This window comes from Myxocyprinus asiaticus, chromosome 31 (assembly GCF_019703515.2).
Source record: "Myxocyprinus asiaticus isolate MX2 ecotype Aquarium Trade chromosome 31, UBuf_Myxa_2, whole genome shotgun sequence".
Lineage (NCBI taxonomy): Eukaryota > Metazoa > Chordata > Actinopteri > Cypriniformes > Catostomidae > Myxocyprinus > Myxocyprinus asiaticus.
This window is the reverse complement of record NC_059374.1, coordinates 19,131,820-19,154,330: the sequence shown is the minus strand read 5'-3', so window position 1 is coordinate 19,154,330 and position 22,511 is coordinate 19,131,820. Positions and strand designations below refer to the sequence as shown.

The 22,511-nt window shown below is 36.3% G+C and overlaps 2 protein-coding genes across 4 annotated transcripts in view; one reads left to right on the top strand and one right to left on the bottom strand.

Moving 5' to 3' along the window:
- The first annotated feature begins 1,349 nt into the window (after positions 1 to 1,349).
- On the top strand, positions 1,350 to 20,869 carry LOC127422340 (polypeptide N-acetylgalactosaminyltransferase 17-like). Of its 3 annotated transcripts, none has more exons than XM_051665794.1 (12): positions 1,350 to 1,891; positions 2,306 to 2,618; positions 5,006 to 5,189; positions 5,774 to 5,940; positions 8,217 to 8,391; positions 8,789 to 8,986; positions 13,405 to 13,522; positions 13,684 to 13,869; positions 14,308 to 14,445; positions 15,845 to 15,940; positions 19,342 to 19,503; positions 19,594 to 20,867. In XM_051665794.1, the coding sequence occupies exons 1-12, from the start codon at positions 1,889 to 1,891 to the stop codon at positions 19,738 to 19,740; spliced, it is 1,887 nt and encodes a 628-aa protein (XP_051521754.1). In that variant the 5' UTR covers positions 1,350 to 1,888; the 3' UTR covers positions 19,741 to 20,867. The 3 variants fall into 3 exon arrangements, with proteins under 3 accessions (XP_051521754.1, XP_051521755.1, XP_051521756.1); XM_051665795.1 differs by having other exon boundaries at positions 2,339 to 2,618; positions 19,594 to 20,866; XM_051665796.1 differs by lacking the exons at positions 1,350 to 1,891; positions 2,306 to 2,618; positions 5,006 to 5,189; ... (1 more) ...; positions 8,217 to 8,391; positions 8,789 to 8,986 and having other exon boundaries at positions 13,479 to 13,522; positions 13,663 to 13,869; positions 19,594 to 20,869.
- LOC127422350 (calcium-binding protein 8-like) overlaps positions 5,070 to 22,511 on the bottom strand; it is a 138,174-nt gene continuing 120,732 nt past the window's right edge. Inside the window, exons 6-7 of the transcript XR_007894153.1 lie at positions 5,806 to 5,900; positions 5,070 to 5,106 (exon numbers count right to left, since the gene is read on the bottom strand). The gene's annotated coding sequence lies outside the window, so the exon portion shown is untranslated. The remainder of the gene's footprint in view (positions 5,107 to 5,805; positions 5,901 to 22,511) is intronic.

The window sequence follows — 22,511 nt, the reverse complement described above, 5'->3', positions numbered from 1 at the left end:
TTGCATCTCATATCTAAATAATTCTTCCCAAAAGTACTAAAAGAATTGTTACTGAAATCGTTAATGGAACCAATAAGGAACCGGAATCGTTAAGGGGAATCAGAATAGGGTGCGATTACTAGATAGCTACTAGATAGCCATCTAGCATCTGGAAGACTGTGCATCCCATTACATTTGACATGTGTACATGTGAATGTGATGTGTGATTGACTGGGATGCACTGAAGTCGGAAGGGGGAAATTTCATCTTGGGTATTCCCACCTCCAACTTTCTCTGGAACGTGGCATAACAACTTCAGGTGTGCACTGAAAAAAATATTATGTGATGAAGTAAATATAGCAGAAAAGATTAAGTATGTTCTACATTGAATAAGTTAGTTTAAGCATGAACGTGAAAATACATAATGCTCTACCTTATAAATTTTATTTTATATGGCTTGTTATCTTTACAATGCGTCATCATGTATCAATCCTAAAGTAGAAAACCTTGTCATATTTATTTGCTAATTTTAGTACATTTTACAGGTCAATAAAATAAGTACATTTTACTTAACTTTTCTAAGCTGGTGTTCCCAGCATGCACTGGGCTTGAAAAATGAATAAGCTCACATGGTTTCAATGTTTGCAAGTTTATTTACACTGTTTGTATTGCTAATTTTGTTGTTACAATTGGTAACTTTGTGTTTTAAGAAGTCTGAAGTTCATTTCTACACAAAATTACCCGCTCATGACCAATACAATTATCTGATGAATGCTACCATCATCGTGTTTTGTGCACTAAGTGTTCATGTCCGCGTGCACAGCTCAGGATCTTTAGTCTAATGCGGTTAAAGCAAGGTGATGTTGTTTAATAGACTACATAGGATGCATCCCTGTGGAAGAGCATTGAAGAAGCATTGTAATGCTAGTAACTTTTAAAGGCATGGCTTAATTCAGTGCTACATCACTCAAGTAAAAGTTACAAACAAAGAGTTTGCCAAGTAAACTTTACTTGAGACTTTCTAATTAAAGCCACCAAGAATTGTGTGGACTTTCCTTGAAAATACAAGCAATTTCTGCATGGAAATAGTTTCCTAGGTTTTTTTGAGTAAACAACTATCTTTTTTTTTTTTTTACCACAGAAGAATGAAAAATAATGACAGCATTTTCAATTTGGTGTAAACTATGAATTAGAAACTTAACCTATATTAAACATGGAAATAATTCTGTATCATTTTGACATAAACAGAACTGGCTCATTTGGTGTCCTCCAAATAGGTGAACAGAGTGAAAGAAGCGGCATCTGCTCCACATGCTGCATCCACTCCATGTTTTCCAACATTCTCAGCTGAGGCGCTTTCCAGCAGCGTTATGTGGACAAAACGATTTATCAGAGCACATTAACTGCAGAAAACAATGTGGATGGCAGAAGATGTTAGCTGCTCGTGGATCAACGTTGCGTGGAAGAACGATGCTATAAAGGCGTGATAGGAAATAGCCTAACGTTGACAATGAACGCTGCGTTTGATGTTCTCAGGGATGAATCCTGTTGGAGACGATGCGGACTCTTATAGCTGAAGTGGAGAGATACTTCTGCTTATCCAGGGCAAATACACACAGCAATTCATACAGTAATACAAGATCGTGGGAAACACTCCATAAGCCTGACCTCTTAAATCATGCTCTTATAGTTCCAGCAGAGGACAGCTGTGTTTGTCATTGACTGAAAGATGTCCTGTGATGAATGACTGCAGTTTACGAACCTTTGCTGTGACTCTTTGAAGTATGCGCATACAATTCCCATGTGGAGTGTATTAATAAGAACATGTGAATACTGAAAACAATACGGATGAAAGCTCACGGGCCGACTCCACTATGTTCCAGTGCACGATGCATTTTAGCAATCTGAAATGGTGAGTGTTGTGGTAAATTTATTGAATAAACTGTGTCAGCCAAAATGGCAAGTGCCACAGATAGGCTACTATATTTCACGTAATAACGTTTTGTGCAACAAATAGCTTGTTATTGGTCAAATAAAGCAGATTTGTTTACATTTTTTTGTTTTTTTTTTTGTTTTTTTTTTGGAGATTATTATTATTAGCCTAGTACAAGTTTGAAATTCAGAAGCCTTTGGTTGTGTTTCAAAATCTAGGTGAGCTGCCTACCTAGACCGCATTTTGGGCATCGTATGCGCGTTCGAACGTTCGAATGACATTTTTTGGGCATCGTCAACGTTCAAACGAACGATTCAAACGCGCCAAATGCGGATTTGGTTGGCAGCTCACTAGGCTTTCTGTCAGTTTCTGTCAGTTTTTCTTTCCGCACAGCACGAGTTGAATCTCTTTGAAATATATTTCAAGATGCGATTCACTGGGTTCAGAACGCCAAAATCATTCATGGTCTTTGTGATGAGAAGATGGAAAATCTTACTGGTGCTGAATGTGTTTACGGTGGCCGGCTTCATTACTTTTTGGGGCAAGTGCAATTTCCGCACAGCCAAGGCTGTTGGTGAACAACTGGCTGCTGATGCGAGAGGACAGACGCAACTGAATAAATCTGCTCAAGAGACCAGCATCACTTATGATGTGCTCCTACAACGACTGGGATCACTGGAAGATGTGGTGTACAGACAACTGAACGGTAACTCTTTTTAATGACTAAAAATATCTTGCTAAAACAAAAGTATTATATGCATATGCATATGGTGACAAATTTTGCCCTATCACCTGTTTCTGGACAGTACCCTATCACCAGGGTTGTGAGGGTTACTTTTGAAATGTATTCCACTACAGATTACAGAATACATGCTGTAAAATGTAATTTGTAATGTATTTCATTAGATTACTCAAGGTCAGTAATGTATTCTAAATACTTTGGATTACTTCTTCAGCACTGGTAGATTTTTTCACTTGTTTTGACTATAAAAACTCTGTCAGTACAGTAAGACAAAATACACGTTAAAAATACATTCTCTGAAAAATCTAAATATCTTACGCAGTGTTGTTTCTAAAACAAGATCAATCAAACTGATCTTGTTTTAAGGATTTTTAGATATTTTTACAGGAAAACAATAAAAAAACATATTATCAAGAATATGATTTTTGCCCTAATATCAAAGGTCTTACTAGAAAAAAAGAAATTATGATCCAACGTGAATTTTCTTGATAAACAAAAAATATGATCGTGTCTGGTAACATGTGCATGTAAAATGGCTAGAAATAATATTTTAGCTTAGCGTAAAGCTGACAATTTACACAAGGTTTATTTCTATTTCTTGTGCTCCAAACTTACTTCAAACTTACTTCTCTGTCTGCTCGTATGAATGTAACACATCATAAGAAAGTGTTTCACCGCTGTTCAAATTTGGATCGCATCATTTATATGTATAAATGTTTTCCATCTGAAAGGACTAAATATTAAATGAAACAATTGAATAAAATGCAAAGTAATCTCTTCAGTAATCAAAATACTTTTTGAATGTAACTGTATTCTAATTACCAATTATTTAAATTGTAACTGTAGTGGAATACAGTTACTTATAGTTTGTATTTTAAATACGTAATCCCGTTACATGTATTCCGTTACTCCCCAACGCTGCTTATCACAATAGCCTAAGTGAGAGGTACAAGATCCCTCTAGCCGCTTTTATTGGTAATTCACGTGAAACTTGTCAAGAAAATGTCCTTTTCCAATTTTACTCTAAAATCAAAAGAAACAAACATATTTTTTTCTGCATATAGAAAATGAATCCTATTTTTATGTCCATTAAGATATTTTTTTTCATTGTGACATTTTTTTCTTGACAGTTATCCATATTTTACAAACCAGTTCTCATTACCACAACACAAAAAGAGGTCATTATGATATTCTCACATAAGTATTAGCAACGTAAAAAAAAAAAAAAAAGAGAGAGAGATATTATTTAAACTATAAAGTATTTATACATCATAGTAGTACTAACTTGGTATTACCTTTTATTTTTGCTGATTTGTATTTTAAAAAATTATTGTACAACAGCATCTTTTTACTGTAATACATTAAAAAATTACTGTGTTAAAGTTATGAGTATTAATAAAGTTAAAACGTGTGGACACATTATGGTAAAGACAATTGAGGGCTAAAATGTCCTAAAAAATTATGTCAAAATACAAAAAAAAAAAAAATCTTTGTCCTAAATTCATTTTCTTTTTTTATTTATTAATTTGTGGTTAAATATAACCAGGACATTTCCTTGACAGGTTTCATAAAATCAGCCTTATAGTTACCCAATTTTTTTTAATTAAATAAAACAAAAAAATAAAATATAAGAATAAAAAAATAATAAAAATAAACAATATTCAGTAAAATAAATATATTTTTTCAATCATCATATATTTTGGACCAGAAGAAAGCACATATTACCTAAAGGTGGCTCCTTAAGCCACGTTGTACCCATGTTAATATGATAAATTACAATAGCAACATAAAAAAACTTTTGCTCAGCAAAATGCTGTTCATTTTATTACATAGTAATACATGTGTAATTACATTGTACTATGACCATGATAAATATATGTTATATGTTAAATATTATTTTAATATGTCCTTGAATTTTTTGGAAATGCTCAAAGGATTAGAGTCATTTAACTTTTTACACAAAAGGCGCCATTTAAACACAACAAGGCAATTAGGACACAGCAGAACACCATACGAAAAAATAAATATAGAAAATAAATCCTATTTTTATAGCATTATGATTTTTTTTACAAAAGCAGAAAAAATTTAAATAAAACATTCTGTAATTACAAGCTCAGCAAAATGCTGTTCATAGTTATTACATAGTAGTACATGTGTAATTATATTGTACTGTGACCATCAATGTTAAGTATTATTTTAATATGTCCTGGAATTTTTTGGGAATGTTCAAAGGATTAGAGCCATTTAACTTTTTACACAAAAAGCACAATTTAAACACAACAAGGCAATTAGGACACAGCAGAACACTACAATAAATCCATTGAGTTAATTCAATCAATTAATTTGAACAGGTTTGTCAAAGTCTCTTGGACTCATCGAGGGTTTTGGTGGTCGTGGTAGAGGAGGGCTGCCAGCAACACTTACACCGGTGGAAGAAAAGGAGGCCAAGTACCTGAGGGAGAAATACGGCTACAATGCATTTCTGAGCAACAAAATCTCTTTGGATAGGTCCATTCCTGACTATCGGCCCAGCAAGTGAGCTTCACATTACCGTCAGACCTATAGTTTTAAAGCTACAGTCACTCTTAATGTAAGATAGATTCAGTTCACTGACCAGAAATGAAAAACATAGTCCAGTACATTGGTCGGTGAAAATACCAATATCTAGAGAACAAGGTGGCCAATGGTCAATATAAGGCTGATATATGTAATGCAATTTAATGATAGCAAATAAGATGTACACAAAATTAAATTAATGTTTATTTTTCACAATCTTTACTTAAAATTCACTAATTATCTGAGCATATGTGAACATTTACAATTTTCTAAGATTGGAGAGGAAAATGACATTTATTGTTTTTGAGTTAACTAAACCAGGTTCTAGAAATAATCTTCATATGTAAGCCCCATTGGCCCTCTTTAATTTTTTCCATGAGAGTGTGCAAAATAACAATGCCAGAACTGGTTTCACTTCTGTTAAGAAAAGAAAGGTTTTACACCTGCTTGTGTACCCAAGCTTAAAGCAGTCTGGTGGTTCATTTAACAGATAAAGAGAAGATCTTAGATAAGAACCAGAAGAAAATTATAATTTTGTTTTTCCATGTACTATGTTTTTTTAGATGCAAAAAGGCCTATTACCCCCGTGACTTACCACAGATCTCCATCATCTTCATTTTCGTAAATGAGGCGTTGTCTGTCATCCTGCGTTCGGTCCATTCGGCTGTCAATCACACTCCAGCCCATCTCCTAAAAGAGATCATCTTGGTGGATGACAACAGTGATGATGGTGAGAAATAAGTTAAGATCAACAAGGTACAAAATCAGATTTAATAGTTATTTAGGGGTAAACACAATAATCATAAAACAAACAAGCAGAGGTGTGCTATTACTTTAGCGATCAAATATTATTTTCGCTAGGTGACATAAAATGGGTGAAAAAAATCCTAAAGACTTACATTGAAGGATCAGAGAATCATAGATGCTTGGTGGTGGGCTCTTTTGACTTGGAGCATCCAGTAACCACCTAGCTATGCCCAAGCAACCATCAAGAACAACCTGCAATAGCATACTCTAGTTACCGTCAAATGTACAGTTTTTGCTAGTGGTAGGCTCTTTTTACTTGGACCAGTTAGCAACCTCCTAGTAACCACCCAGAACACCCTAGCAACGTCATAAAAACCACCTAAAACACCCTAGCAATGACCAAGAACAACCCAGCAATAGCATATCAATCATCAAATGTACGATTTTCGCTGGCTGACCATAAAATGGGCAACAGCAACAAAAAAAAATCATAGATTTATGTTGCAAGAGGAACCAGTCTCATATCCACCAAGCAACCACCCAGAACACCCTTTCAGCCATCTAGCAACGCCTTAGCAACCACAAATAACAACCTAGCAACAGCATAGCAACTGTCAAATGTGCAATTTTTGCTGGCTAACAATAAAATGGGTAAAACAAATTCCATAGATTTATGTTGAAGGAGGAACCTGAGACATATTCACCTTGCAACCACCCAAAACACCTTAGCAACCACATAGGAACCACCCAGAACACCCAAGCAACCACCTAGAAATGCCTTAGCAACCATCAAGAACAACCTAGCAACAGCATAGCAACCATTAAATGTGCTATTTTTGCTGGTCGTGGGCTCTTTTGACTTGGACCAATAAGCTACCACATAGCAACCATCGAAAAAAATCCTAGCAACCACCCAGAACAACATAGTAACTACCAAAAGCAACATAGCAACAGCACAGCAACCGTCAAATGTACGATTTTCGCTGGTGGACAATACAATGAGAAAAAATAAAAATAAAACATTCCACAGATTTAAATTGGAGGAATTTGTGTCATATTTACCTTGCAACCAATTCAAATAAAATCAAATCACTTTTATTGTCACACAACCATATACACAAGTGCAATGGTGTGTGAAATTCTTGGGTGCAGTTCCGAGCAACATAGCAGTCGTGACAGTGATGAGACATATACCAATTTACAATAAACATCAGATTAACACAACACAATTTAAAGTCTAATATACACATAATTACACACAACACAATAGACAAATAATAACATACACTGTACAGTATACAATACACACAATATAGATACACATTATTCAATAAAAAAATTATATATAGTATATATAGAATGTACGGTAGGTTGTATTGTACTGTATTGACATTCAGGCTGTTGGTTGATAGTAAATTGTTAAGAGAGAATATAATATAATAATAATATAATTTATGACAGTCCGGTGTGAGATATAAGAGTAAGAGTAATAAAGTGCAGTGCTGATGAACCACCCAGAACACCTTAGCAACCCTCTACAGGAAGAAACCAGAATACCCTAGCAACCACCTAGCAATGCCTTAGCAACCACCAAGAACAACTTAGCAACAGAATAGCAACCGTCAAATGTGCGATTTTTGCTGTTGGTGGGATCTTTTGACTTGGACCAATAAACAGCCACCTAGCAACCATCCAAAACACCCTAGCAACCACCTAGAGCAACCTAGTAACTACCAAAAACAACCTAGCAACAGTGACCATGACTGTCAACACAGATAACCTGGAGTAGTTTGGCAAGTGCCACCCATGTTGTGCATGGACATGCCTGTCTAATGTATCAGAGTGTGTGCTTAACCCTTCCCAGAGAGACAATTTCCATCACACTGTTAGCATGAGCCGATGACAGAGGGCCAACTGTCCATCAGCGCAAGGGGAAAAGCCTACATTTGCTTAAACAAGGGGGCAGAGAAGTAGCACACCCATCCCTGTCCTCATAATGTCAGTGATTCACGGTTTGTCACTCGGGATGCAGATGACAGTGTTTAATTTGGGGTAAGAGACTACTTTCCAAGAAAGTGTTTTTCAAGGGGATGGTGTTCATCCCTGTAACACAGATCAAAGGCATGGAAGAGTGTTGGCGTAGGAGACACATTCCCTCTGGTGTGGTTTAAGCACAGCTACAGCACTCATGCACCATGAAACAAGATTTCTCTCCCTCTTTACCGTTTATGTGTGTGTGTGTGTATGTATGCCTGATAGAACAACTGAAAGGGCCACTGGAGGAGTATGTCAACAAGCGCTACCCAGGTCTTATCAAAATAGTGCGCAATCAGAAGAGAGAGGGACTCATCCGTGCTCGTATCGAGGGCTGGAAAGTGGCCACTGGAGAGGTGACAGGATTCTTCGATGCCCATGTTGAGTTCACGCCTGCATGGTGAGAATCTAGCACTCTTACACTCCCTGTTCTGCCTCTAGTTCTGGTAGATGTTCTCACTCTCACTTCGATTTTTAGGCCCTGTTTACACCTGGTATTAACATCCCTCTCGGGTGATCCGAACATAGGTTATTCAACCAGACATATCGCCATATATGCCTCGCTGTAGTTATACTAAAGTGCATAATAAACAGGATAAATTAGGTCATAGACAGAAGGCTTCACAGTTCATGTGCACTCTGTAAGTCCAATATCTAATTGGTTGATATGAGGAGAGAATCCAGGCAACACATTCTCAAGCCAAGCTTAGATTTACAGTTGAAAGGAGTTTTATTAACACTGTGTGTAATGATTCAGCTTTGCTTGTAAAGATCTAACCTCTACATTCGCACACCAGGGCTGAACCGATTCTGTCTAGAATTAAGGAGAACCACAAGAGGATCATCCTACCATCCATAGATAACATAAAAGATGAGACCTTCGAGCTGGAGCGCTATGAGAACTCCGGCCATGGTTATAACTGGGAGCTCTGGTGTATGTATATCAACCCACCTAAACAGTGGTGGGATGAAGGGGACACCTCTGCCCCCATCAGGTATGATTCTACTGGGCTTTTCACACTTGAAACTGTTTCACACTTGAAATTGTTATCCCTGGGCTATCTCATTCCACGTTTCACACTGCTCATACTTTAATAATTCATACAGGGTTGTGAGATTTTACGCTGTTCATTTGTAACCCTTGGGTTATCATTCTTATTTCAAAGTAAACAATATTAAAACATTGACTGGACAGAAGCACAGCACGCAATGAGCCTGCAAACTGTTTTAATAACAGCTTGTCCATCTGTGGAAATGGTGCCTAGTATATTCATCTAGTTGTCTAAAGTCTTGTAAAATTTTTTTGCTGTCAATGGACATTTTTTTCATCACAGTGAATGAAAGTTTCTGAACAAATCGCATACATATTTAAAGGGATAGTTCACCCAAAAATTTAAATTCTCTCATCATTTACTCACCCTTATGCCATCCCAGATGTGTATGGATTTCTTTTTTCTGCTGAACACAAACAAAGCTTTTTAGAAGAATATTTCAGCTTTGTAGGTCCATACAATGCAAGTGAATGGTGACCAGAACTTTGAAGCTCCAGAAAGCACATAAAGGCAGCATACAAGTAAGTTAAATTACTCTAGTGGTTAAATCCATGTCTTCTGAAGTGATATGATAGGTGTGGGTGAGAAAAAGATCCATATTTAAGAATTTTTTTTACTATAAATTCTCCTCCCTGCCCAGTAGGTGGTGATATGCATGAAGAAGGCTCATCGGCTAAAAAAAAAAAAAGAATGTGAAAGTGGAGATTTATAGTAAAAATGACTTTTTTGGGTGAACTATCCCTTTAATGAGAATAGCATGATATAGTTTATGAGTGGATGCCTTTTATTAATCATCTTTACATTCGAACACTGCATTGTTTCATGGTGTATATCTTTGGCACTCAGTTCTGGGTTAGGACCATAAAGATTTTCAAAATGGTTAAAAGCGGTGCTAACACCCTTTAAAAATCATGTACAAGACTGAAACGTTGCTTAAATACCCCATTGCTAACAGTGCAAATGTCTTTCCTCTGTTAACGTATTTCCTATTAAAACAGGAAGTAGTGGCAGGCAGTGTTGGGGGTACTGTGTTAAAAGTAAAGCGTAAATCAGATTACTTTTTTCAAGTAACGAGTAAAGTAACGCAATATTTTTTATTTTAGATCGTAATATCGGAGTTACTTTATATGTAAAGTAAGGCATTGCTTTTGTGCACCTCTACTTTCCCTGTATTGCGAGAAATCACGAGTAAAATTGTGCAAACTTTGGGGAGGAGACATAGTGCATGATGGGTATTGTAGTTCTATAGAGTGTGAGGCCAGAGACTATTTAGCAGAGACAAGTCACTTAAATGAATGGGAGAAATTAGAACGCCCCACAAAGAAGCTCTAGCACCCAATAGTCAATGGATGTAGAAAGGAAGTCCCATCTTGCAGGTAAAAGAGCCAATCACCTTTTAGATGCAGACATCGCCTGTCAGTCAACTCGATAACGCGCATGCACATTAGCTATACAAGCCGGAAAAATTGCGTGCTTTAATATGAGGTCAACATTCGGTTGAGTGACATGTGATTGATTAATGTGTTAATACACACTGCATTAAAAAATCAGTAAATGCATTTAGGCAGAGGGATTATAAGACTAGTCTTCCACTGGCCATGACATGATACACAGGGTGAAATACTCACTAAATTCACTGACTTATGCAGCCAAAATGCTCTGTGTTAGAGCTCCCTGTAACTGGGAGAATGGGATGAGAAAAGCTGACTCTGGGTCAGTGGCTTCTTGCAAAGTTCTACATTGATTGTGTATGCAGAGAAAACATCTTAGTTTCTAAAAGATTCTACATTTTTGTTTTATAATAAACAAGTAGTTTGATTATGAAACAAACCGTTTTTATGACATTTTGGTAGCATTAAAAATGATTCCATTCAAGTTATATCAACATGCGCATTTGCAGTTGTATGCAGTCAACCAGTGGCGTCTGTATGTACCTTGGATCAGCTCAAAACAAGTGTGCACTGAGATAACTTAAATGAAAAATATTCATTTATTGTCAGACACATTCCTTGAGCATGTTAGGCTGGCATTCCCCACTGAATTTTATCCTGACTTTTGAAAAACATCTTAAGTTGACTCTGACATTTTCGATGGGCACAGCACATGATGACATATATGATGCAGGTTCAAGTGTTGGACTTTGTTGCTTTAGGTAAGACAGTGGTTATTCTTCATTATTCAAATTGGCTGCCATGCTGATGTAAAAACAAATCATGCATATTCATGTTATTGATTCTTTATTATAAATATGATGTGAAGACCAACTTTCTAAATATCTGTTTGTTTACTATGTTGTTTTGACATGAGTGTTGTACAGTAGCTAGCATGACCTGTAATGTCTCTTGTATGCAATGCATGGTGTATTTGTATGGAATGCATAGCATAGCAGAAGAGAAAGTGGCTGTAAAGAAAAAAGTAATGCAAAAATAACGCAAAAGTAATGTAACGCTTTACTTTCCATAAAAATTAACTTTTTAATTAATTAAGTTACTTAAAGGTAATTTTTTAAGGAGTAACCCAATATTCTAACGAGTTACTTTTAAAAGTAACGTTACCCAATACTGGTGGCAGGACATATGGAAGTGTTCTTCGTTTTTTTAAATAACATGATCATGATTTTTTACTTACTCTTTATAGTCAGAAGAAGTTGGTATTTGGGGAAGGGACATTCTCAGTTCTTTGGCTGGACAAAATGAGGGCTCAATATTTTTGTAAATTTTCTCGGAAGAGTAAGACTGCAAACTTTAAATGTCTAATTGATTCTGTCAACTTTTAGGAACACACTAGAATATTTAGATGACCTTAAAGCTAATAAACATGAACTAAAAGTCAGACCACTCACATTTTGATTTTTGATTTCCATTTCCATTCTTCAAAGCAGTGTTAAAAATGGCCTTAACATGTGGTTAAAATGGATGTTTTGAAAAAGTAATGTGTGTAAAGCCCAATATTCTCTCAAATAAAGTCTTTCTAGAAATAGCTCATTATCCAGAATGGGAAAATTAACATAAATTCAGTTGTCCCATATAATCCAATTAACTTTGTTTTAAAGGAATATTCTGGGTTCAATACAAGTAAAGCTCAAGTGACAGCATTTGTGGCATAATACTGATTACCATAAAAATTTATTTTGACTTCTTTTCTTCAAAAAAAGCAAAAATCTGAGTTACATTGAGGCTCTTACAATGGAAGTGAATGGGGGCCAATCCGTAAACGTTAAAATACTCACTGTTTCAAAAGAACCACAAGATGTAAACAATATGCATGTTAACATGATTTTAGTGTGATAAAATCTCTTAGTCTATACGTCAGAATGTGTTGTCTCACGCTGCAGTCATCAAGTCTAACTTAGGGAGGCATACATTGTAGTTTATAGGCATTCAGTGGGCAGTCCTTCCAGGTGGTAACAAAGTGTTCAGGTGAAACTTAAACAAAGAATGCAACTGAACCCGCTACAGACTGGGGTTTCTCCAGCCCTAATCCAATCAGCATAACTATATCACTCAGACAACTTAATTTTCATAGAAATAAGGAAGGGTCCACACCAATGGCAATGCATTTACTTTTGACTCAGACATTGACTGAATCATGAATATAGGCCACCAATTCACAGAATGGGGCTGGGGCATCTAGAGCCATCACAGACAAAAGGTGACAGCCTCAGTTAGCATGAGAAACACATTTTCATTCACATACACTCTTGTTCAAGTTGACAAACAGGATGCAGCCATGTGTAGATGATCTCACAGAATTACGATACCAAATACCTTGAAAGCCCAATACAATGAGAATCACTTTAGTTTTTCATGTGATGTTATATGAAAGACAGTAGACCACCTGATCTTATAGTTACGCTTAAATTTGCAATCCCACAGTTGTCGTGATGATATAACAACGTAAACCCTGTAATCACGGTAATTTAGTAGTCTGCTGCAAAAACGACAATTTAAACAACTTTACAGCTCAAATAATACACAAGTTTTAACAGAAGAATGAATATAAGTGCTTTTAATAAATGTATAAGCTTCACATTTCTACCTTTTAACCCTCAAAAATTGGCCCCATTCACTTACATTTTAAGTGTCTCACTGTAACCTCGATTTTTGCTTTTTATGAAGAAAAGGACGGACAAGTTGAAAATGTTTTTGTGGTTATCAACATTATGCCACAAATGCTGTCAACTGAGCTTAACTTGCATTGAACCCAGTATATTCTGTTTCTTTTTTAACATTTACATTATTTTTTATCTTCTTCAAATATTTTAGACTTATTTTTATGTACTGTTGTGTTTTAATTATTCAGAAGGCCTATATCAGAAAAATAACTTCATTGAAAATATGATCTGTACAAACTGTTTTTAGGACACCTGCAATGATAGGCTGCTCTTTTGTGGTAAACCGGGAATACTTCGGGGAGTTGGGCCTGCTGGACGCAGGGATGGACGTGTATGGAGGCGAGAATATAGAGCTGGGAATCAGGGTTAGTGTGCCACCCATATCTCTCCACTAAAGTAGAGCAATCATAACTCAGCCTCCCTAATCTTAGTCCAGAGAGCATTCATTTGAAATGTATTGTAAGCTCACAAAAGTCTTAATTCTGTCAGGACTGAAGTTTTTTAGGTGTGTGTGTCTAAACCCTAGGTTTGGCTGTGTGGAGGAAGCATGGAAGTCCTGCCCTGTTCCAGGGTGGCCCATATTGCGAGGACAAAAAAGCCATACCACAGTAACATCGCATTTCACACTAGACGAAACGCCCTTCGTGTGGCAGAAGTCTGGATGGACCAATACAAATCTAATGTCTATTTGGCATGGAACCTCCCAATGAAGGTATCTAAGAACTAGGGATGTGTAAAACTATATATTTTCAAAATTTACTTGTTGTGGGTTGCCTGAACGACTACTCGACTAATGAAATTAAACACAATGTTTGCTATTAAAACAGGAAGTTTGGGTGGGACTTTAAAAAAACAAAAAGCCAATTGGCTTTAGTTTTGTCATGCTCATGAACCATGATTTGCTAGTTTTTGGTCTGTTGCACGTAGAGGGACATTCTCAATCTAGAGAGGATTTGATTGGACAAAAATCTGTGTAGTGCAGCATGAATTGTCAATATTTTCAGTCGCGTTCTTGTGTTGTGTAGTCAACCATCATGAGCCACCCCTAGTTAGAACGCAACATACTGTAGTTGTAATACTACAACATGTATAATTATATCCTTTCTCTCTGTGCCATTCAAGTATATGCTCACTTTCTTTGTGCATGCAGAACCATGGTATTGATTATGGTGACATATCCCAGAGAGTCGCACTTAGAAAAAGACTCCAGTGCAAAAGCTTTGAGTGGTACCTCGACAATATCTACCCAGAGATGAGGAGATACAACAACACTCTGTTTTATGGAGAAGTGAGTACCATAACAAATGGCTCAACCTGGGTCTTTGATTAAAACTGTTGCCACTTTTTTAGTAGTCCTATATGGTACAGCCTACTCAGTGTGCCTGACTTAAAGGGATATTCCGCATTCAAAACAAGTTAAGCTCAATCGACAGCATTTGTGGCATAATGTTGATGACCACTAAAATTAATTTCGACTCGTAACTTCTTTTCTTTAAAAAAAGCAAAAATATGAGTTACAGTGAGGCACCTACAATGGAAGTGAATGGGGCCAATTTTTGGAGGGTTTAAAGGCAGAAATGTGAAGCTAATAATTTTATAAAAGCACTTACATTAAATCTTCTGCTAAAACTCATGTATTATTTGAGCTGTAATGCTGTTTAAATTGACATTTTTACAGTCGTTTTAGGGTTTGTTGACATTACATTGTCATGGCAATTAAGTTGTAAAATTGTCTATAACTTTACATAGAAAATGTTATTAAGCAATTTGATCACACTAAATTAATGTTAGCAACCATATTGTTTAAGTCTTGTGGCTACACTTTTGAAATAGTGAGTATTTTAACGTTTACAGATTGGCCCCATTCACTTCCATTGTAAGTGCCTCACTGGAACCCAGATGTTTGCTTTTTTTTAAAGAAAAGGAGGGATGAAAATTCTTTTAACTAGTTCCGAAAGCCATCATTTTATTTATTTGTTTTGTTCTGGGATCTGTGAATTTAAACAATGGCCCTAAAGAACATTATCTGACCAGTTATTTTTAAATGATTAGTTTGTACAAAATGTAACATTCTGTTAAATCTTTACTCAGGCTTATGTTCTAAAACATACCCTGTGAAACAAAACCCTATGACTTTGCCTTTTTTTTTTTTTTGGGGGGGAAACACAAAAGGAGCAGTTTTGAAGAATGTCCTTACCACTCTTCCCCATACAATGAAAGTGAACAACAATGGGGAGCTCTAAAAATGACAAAAAAATAAATAAAAATTGCACGTCAAACATCGCTCAAGGTTTGATGTCAATAACAATATGCACTGTAACAAGACACTAAAACCAATGCCAATTATCATCTTTGTTGTCACATAAATTTCGGTCTGTTTTGAAAATTGACAGCACCTGTCCCCATTCACTTTTATTAAATGGAAAAGAGGAGCGTACTTTCTTAAAAATTTCTTCTTTTGTGTTCCAATTTTTTCTTTTGTGTTTTGTGTAAATGTGAAGAGTAAATTTCAACAGATCTTTCATTTTTGTGTAAAGTGTTACTTTTAAGGAGGCACTGCATCATCTTTTAGATCTGATAATAATATTAAAGGGGTTATCAAAGCAGATTTCACCATGAAATTATAAATTTACAAACAGAGAGCAGGCTTAACTATCAGTCATTGAACTTTTTTTAATTTGTGCTAGATTCGCAATACCAATGTTACCCATCTGTGTGTGGACCAGGGCATGAAGGAAAACCATACAGCAACTCTGCACCCCTGTCATGGCTGGGGACCTCAGGTAGAAAAACACACATCTCAGCAGTACATTTCCACTGACTTGACCCCACACTCACTCTGAAGACAGGAAATAGGTTATGTCTAGAGGGACACATGACACAGTTTTGTGCATTCTGTTCATTAGGGGAAACTACGCAATGAAATATCAGGATGATAAAGAAATATGACAACATCTACATTTTCGGTTTGGTTTTTTTGAGTGGTATGAATGGAGACCCGAAAAAGAAAGTTTGGGTTTTGATTGAAAAGATTCTAAGCAGGGATACATGTTTTTTTTTTCTGAAAACTGTAGTTTATCTCATCCATTTGGGATAAAATTCTATGACTTTGTTCACACAGGGCATGTGAACACAATATATCTATATATATATATATATATATATATATATATATATATATATATATATATATATATATATATTTTTTTTTTTATTTTAGATAATTTTCATACAATTTTATTGCTTTTATTTTACTTTGTTACACCTGTTGTGTTCCCGGTCTAAAGTGACCGGCCATTGGAAATGAATGGATTAGACTACAAAATAAAGAAATATTAAGTGTTCAGGAGCATGCCAATCATTTAGATGAGCACATACAGTATGTGAGTGTGTGTTTGGACACAAAATCCTCGGACAAGTGTGCACACACACACACACACACACACACACAAAACATGAGTTCAGTGCCTTTTTGTGCATTGTTTTTCCAAGGACACTCTTTGAAGTATATTTAAAGGTCTACTCATCATATTATGTTGTGTTTGAGCTCGTTTGAATCGGGATAGTCTGCTGTAAGTTAAGATATGACATTGTCTATGTTATATGTATGTTTCAGAAAGTAATAAGAAAAAACATGACAAAAAGACACTCATGTTTATTACATTTATTTGTGTCAGTGGGAATTTCATACACTAATATTCACTGCAGTTTGGCCTCTGAGTGAAACAAATTTGCTCATTGCATTTTAATAATTGAGACCTTTCCAGCGATATATAGCACATGGCTATCTCATCTTTTTATGTTTTTACCAACTCTGAATATATTTGTTGTAATAACAAATTTGCAAATTATGAGAACAAAACAGTTCCAATTTGTCAGCAAATTAAAAGCCATTATTTAAGAATTGGTAGGATCAGATATATACAGGTGCATCTCAATAAATTAGAATGTCGTGGAAAAGTTCATTTATTTCAGTAATTCAACTCAAATTGTGAAACTCGTGTATTAAATAAATTCAATGCACACAGACTGAAGTAGTTTAAGTCTTTGGTTCTTTTAAATGTGATGATTTTGGCTCACATTTAACAAAAACCCACCAATTCACTATCTCAAAAAATTAGAATACATCATAAGACCAATAAAAAAAACATTTTTAGTGAATTGTTGGCCTTCTGGAAAGTATGTTCATTTACTGTATATGTACTCAATACTTGGTAGGGGCTCCTTTTGCTTTAATTACTGCCTCAATTTGGCGTGGCATGGAGGTGATCAGTTTGTGGCACTGCTGAGGTGGTATGGAAGCCCAGGTTTCTTTGACAGTGGCCTTCAGCTCATCTGCATTTTTTGGTCTCTTGTTTCTCATTTTCCTCTTGACAATACCCCATAGATTCTCTATGGGGTTCAGGTCTGGTGAGTTTGCTGGCCTGTCATGCACACCAACACCATGGTCATTTAACCAACTTTTGGTGCTTTTGGCAGTGTGGGCAGGTGCCAAATCCTGCTGGAAAATGAAATCAGCATCTTTAAAAAGCTGGTCAGCAGAAGTTTCTTGGTAAACGGGTGCAGTGACTTTGGTTTTCAAAAAACACAATGGACCAACACCAGCAGATGACATTGCACCCCAAATCATCAAAGACTGTGGAAACTTAACAATGGACTTCAAGCAACTTGGGCTATGAGCTTCTCCACCCTTCCTCCAGACTCTAGGACCTTGGTTTCCAATGAAATACAAAACTTGCTCTCATCTGAAAAGAGGATTTTGGACCACTGGGCAACAGTCCAGTTCTTCTTCTCCTTAGCCCAGGTAAGATGCCTCTGACGTTGTCTGTGGTTCAGGAGAGCTTAACAAGAGGAATACGACAACTGTAGCCAAATTCCTTGACACGTCTGTGTGTGGTGGCTCTTGATGCCTTGACCCCAGCCTCAGTCCATTCCTTGTGAAGTTCACCCAAATTCTTGAATCGATTTTGCTTGACAATCCTCATAAGGCTGCGGTTCTCTCGGTTGGTTGTGCATCCTTTTCTTCCACACTTTTTCCTTCCACTCAACTTTCTGTTAACATGCTTGGATACAGCACTCTGTGAACAGCCAGCTTCTTTGGCAATGAATGTTTGTGGCTTACCCTCCTTGTGAAGGGTGTCAATGATTGTCTTCTGGACATCTGTCAGATCAGCAGTCTTCCCCATGATTGTGTAGCCTAATGAACCAAACTGAGAGACCATTTTGAAGGCTCAGGAAACCTTTGCAGGTGTTTTGAGTTGATTAGCTGATTGGCATGTCACCATATTCTAATTTTTTGAGATAGTGAATTGGTGGGTTTTTGTTAAATGTGAGCCAAAATCATCACAATTAAAAGAACCAAAGACTTAAACTACTTCAGTCTGTGTGCATTGAATTTATTTAATACACGAGTTTCACAATTTGAGTTGAATTTCTGAAATAAATGAACTTTTCCACGACATTCTAATTTATTGAGATGCACCTGTACATTGTAAAGCTCAGATTATATGCTTTAAAATGACACCAAGCAAGATCAAGCAAGTGGTTATTAATTCATTACATAATAATAATTATTATAATTTTTTAATTCTGCAGGGAGTGTCCCCACTAGCTCAGTTCAATTAATCCTTCTATCAATGATTTAGTTTTTTAAATATGTCCAAAAAAGAAGTACAAAACCTGCCATAATCACTAAAAAAGAAGTTGACAAAAAGATCTAATGCAATATCTTGGGATAATATATGCAGTATGAGAGATTTATTAACAATCTTAGTGGGCCGGTAATTTTTGACCAGCAACACAAAAGGTGTTAGCACAAACGAACACAACACAAGAGATAATCATTGTCATTTGTATACACCAATATAACAAAACAGAATAAGAAATAAACTGCTATATTTACCTACATATATTTTTACTTAAACGTTTTAATATATGGGAAAAACCATGCGGAGACTTCTGTGAACTAAAATCACCCAACCAATATGTTGGGTACATATACAGGGCACAATGAGTTATTGTTGCTTGACCTAGCTAATAATTCTGATAAATTAATTGTCATTATGGAAATAGCCATCTCTGCCAAAATGTGTTGCCAAAATGCTCCTAAATGATTCAGTGACCCAGTTACCAAATCACTGAATTAAATAAATTCACATCATCTCCTCTGTGGTTCGTTTTGTAGCTGGGTCGCTACACTAAGGAGGGTAATCTTTTCCTGGGTCCTTTGGGAAGCACCGGTGAAGATACTCGCTGTGTGGTAGATGATAAAATCAGCAGCTACCCTCAGCTCCTCAACTGTGAGAAAGTCTCCAGTGTACTCCAGAAAACTTGGCACTTTGCACAGGTGAAATGCTCTCATTTTTCTAGAGCACAGTGTTAAAAATTTGTCCTTTTGCCTTTGGTCACTAAAATGATTTTTCTTTGTTCCATGAAGAATGAACCAATCATCAATCAAGCTACAGGACGCTGTCTCGAGATTGTGCCAGCTAATATTTACTTTGGTTACGCTCTGGTCCTGCGCTCTTGTACTGGCCAGAGGTGGACCATTAAGAATTTGATGAAACAACATCAAGGGCAATGAGTCGATGGTATTTGATAAGGCTGCCACAAGCGGAAAGTCTCTCTTCAGCCTTCATAAAGTTGTTAGGAACTTAAAAATAGATCCAGTTTGGAGATCTCCTACATGTCAAACTTCAGGGGGGTCCGAGGGGGTGCTGACCAGGTTTGGGTTTGCCTCGACATAGTATTTAGTCTTACTGCGTTCCATATGTATCAGCCAATTGCCTCAAATGAGCAGCCATTTGACTCAAATTCTGACTGCTGAAACCAAAATTAAACAATTAAATGTTGTAGATGACCAATAATGAACTACTGTACTGCAAACATTCAACATACGCTGTACATCAATGTATACATTATTTGAGTCTATTTTGAATAATATACTCAGTGACCCCCAAAAAACTCTGCCATCATTTGTTTGCTAATGACACTTGAGCTTTTATATTTTGTCATCTAATGGAATGACATTCAGACAGTTTTAAGTGTGACTTAAGTGAGCTACTGTACAGTATGGAAATTTAGTATGCAGGAAAACAAGGTAATTTGTTTATATTGCTCATAAATGGTTTTATGTAGATATTAATTATAATAATATTGGGTTGTGATTTCTGTACTTCCATTTTCTCTCTCTCTCTTGTAGATTCTCAATATCAGAGACTATGGATCCCAGTCATTTTTTTGTTTAAATAAGTTGTCTGGTCTACAAATATGTTATTTATTGCATATTTGTTTTCTACAGTAACCCATCAGAAGCATGACATTATAATATGTGTGCAGGAAACAATTTAACAGTAACCATGGTAACTGTACTAAGCTCTATGTACTGTTGAATGGTTACTGTAGTAATTATACTGTTACTTTGAACCACAATCTAAAGCAACACAAGTAGGTTATGTAGGCGCAGGTACTATAGGATAATGATTGTCAGGGATTGTAGAGTTACACGGTGAATGAGTCATAAACTGTAGGCTATTTGTAACTACAGATTCGAAAGAAATGGTTTCATATCCGAAAGATTTCAGAAGACAATTCAAACGTTGCAGAGTGATGGAAAGGAGTTTTCTCATACCGTCTTCCATTTTTAGTAGGATTGATTTGAATAAAATGGTGAACTGTGGTGTTGCATTCTAATGTTCAGTGTCCTAAATCTAAATTGTCATTTCAGGGTTCCCATGGTTATGGACATCCTGGATATATCAGGAAATTTGAAAACTGTGTTTTTCAAGACTAGGAAATTCATGGAAACTGATCAAATTTTAAAGTCATAAAAATTACTATAGTAAATATACATATTTTTCTAGTTATGCTCTGCACTACATTTTAATCAGCTAAATATTGCTCTTGGGTAGCAAACGCTGTGCCAACCCAGCTCTGGTACCCTCAGGGCATGATGGCTATGACATATACCAAGTTTTGTTTCAATATGCCAAAGCATTGCCAAGATATTTCTAAACAACCTCTTTGCCGTGCTCACCGTCGAATTCTAATTTGAATGCATTTTATGAGAATGGATAAATCTATCAAAAAGTGCTAGAGGGTAAGAGATAGATACCCCAAATTTGCTATGGTATAAGTTTAGACTGTTCTCTATCAGTGTGCCAAATTGCATAACTTTCCACCAAGCGGGGTCTAAAATGTTTTGTGATCGGTTCACAAAAACCACATACGAAGGTAGTCAAAAACACATGTGGCACATCGCATTTGAGGTGTAAACGCTAATCCATCATAAATACGTTCCGGACAGCAAAGATGCACCACCACTAACCTGTCAATCATTCGCTGAACTAAAACAAAAGTTTAATATTTGCAGAATACAGACAGCTTTAAAATAAATAACAATTTGATCTGAAAATGTGAAAAAGTGGATACATACACAAGCACGAGAACTTCACAGATCTTATTCAGTGTGTCTGATATCAACATGCAGCTAGACAGGTGAGAAGCACACACATCTGATAGGTTAATACAGGAAATCAACTAAAATAACGGATAATTTGAGCTGCTGGTGGCACTAGAGGGTAAGAGAAAGATACCCCGAATTTGCTATGGTGTAAATTCAGACTGTTCTCTACCAGTGTGCCAAATTTTATAACTTTCCTCCAAACGGTTCTGTGAGCTGCCAAAGACTTCAATGGCGGAAGTAGAAGAAGAAGAAGAAGAAGAAAAGTAACACATGGTAGTTGCCTACGCACCTTTGGTGCTTGGCCTCTGACAACAGTACTACTTATTAAAGAGACTTTAAAGGCCACAAATGATAACTATAATGATAACTATAACCATAAAGTTTTAAAAATTGTTCTAACTCTAACTGAGAATAGCAGAGGCCACACCACAACTATATCGATAACGACACAGAGAAACGATATTGTTGGGATCACTTTCAGAAAATTTTTTTATTCCCCCAGATGATGAAAAATAAAAACATTGAAAGCAAATCAAAATCCATCCAACTTTAAAGGGCTCGAGCATTTAAAATGGCAGACAACATTGCAGAGAAGCTCATCGCCAAGGTCCAGGAAAAATCCACCACTGTTTGACAAGTCAAACCCCCTTTTCAAAGATGCCTTAAAGAAAAGGGATATCTGGAAAACAGTTGGGTTAACCCTCGGAATGAATGGTGAGAAGTATTAACAGAGATGAGATAATGAAAAGCTAATGCTAGCTGGTAGCATAAAATTACCTCAGATATCCAGTGCTAATGTCGACAACATTGTCTTGCCTCCTTTGAAGTTGCGGTGAAAATGACAATGTTAGCTAAGTCTGTTACTTCTATCTAATGCAATAGAGTGTTGG

Coding starts and splice junctions, on each gene's coding strand:
- LOC127422340 (XM_051665794.1), top strand. Junction 8,392..8,788: donor GTTGAGTTCACGCCTGCATG/GTGAGAATCTAG, acceptor TTCGCACACCAG/GGCTGAACCGATTCTGTCTA. Junction 15,941..19,341: donor GTCATGGCTGGGGACCTCAG/GTAGAAAAACAC, acceptor TTCGTTTTGTAG/CTGGGTCGCTACACTAAGGA.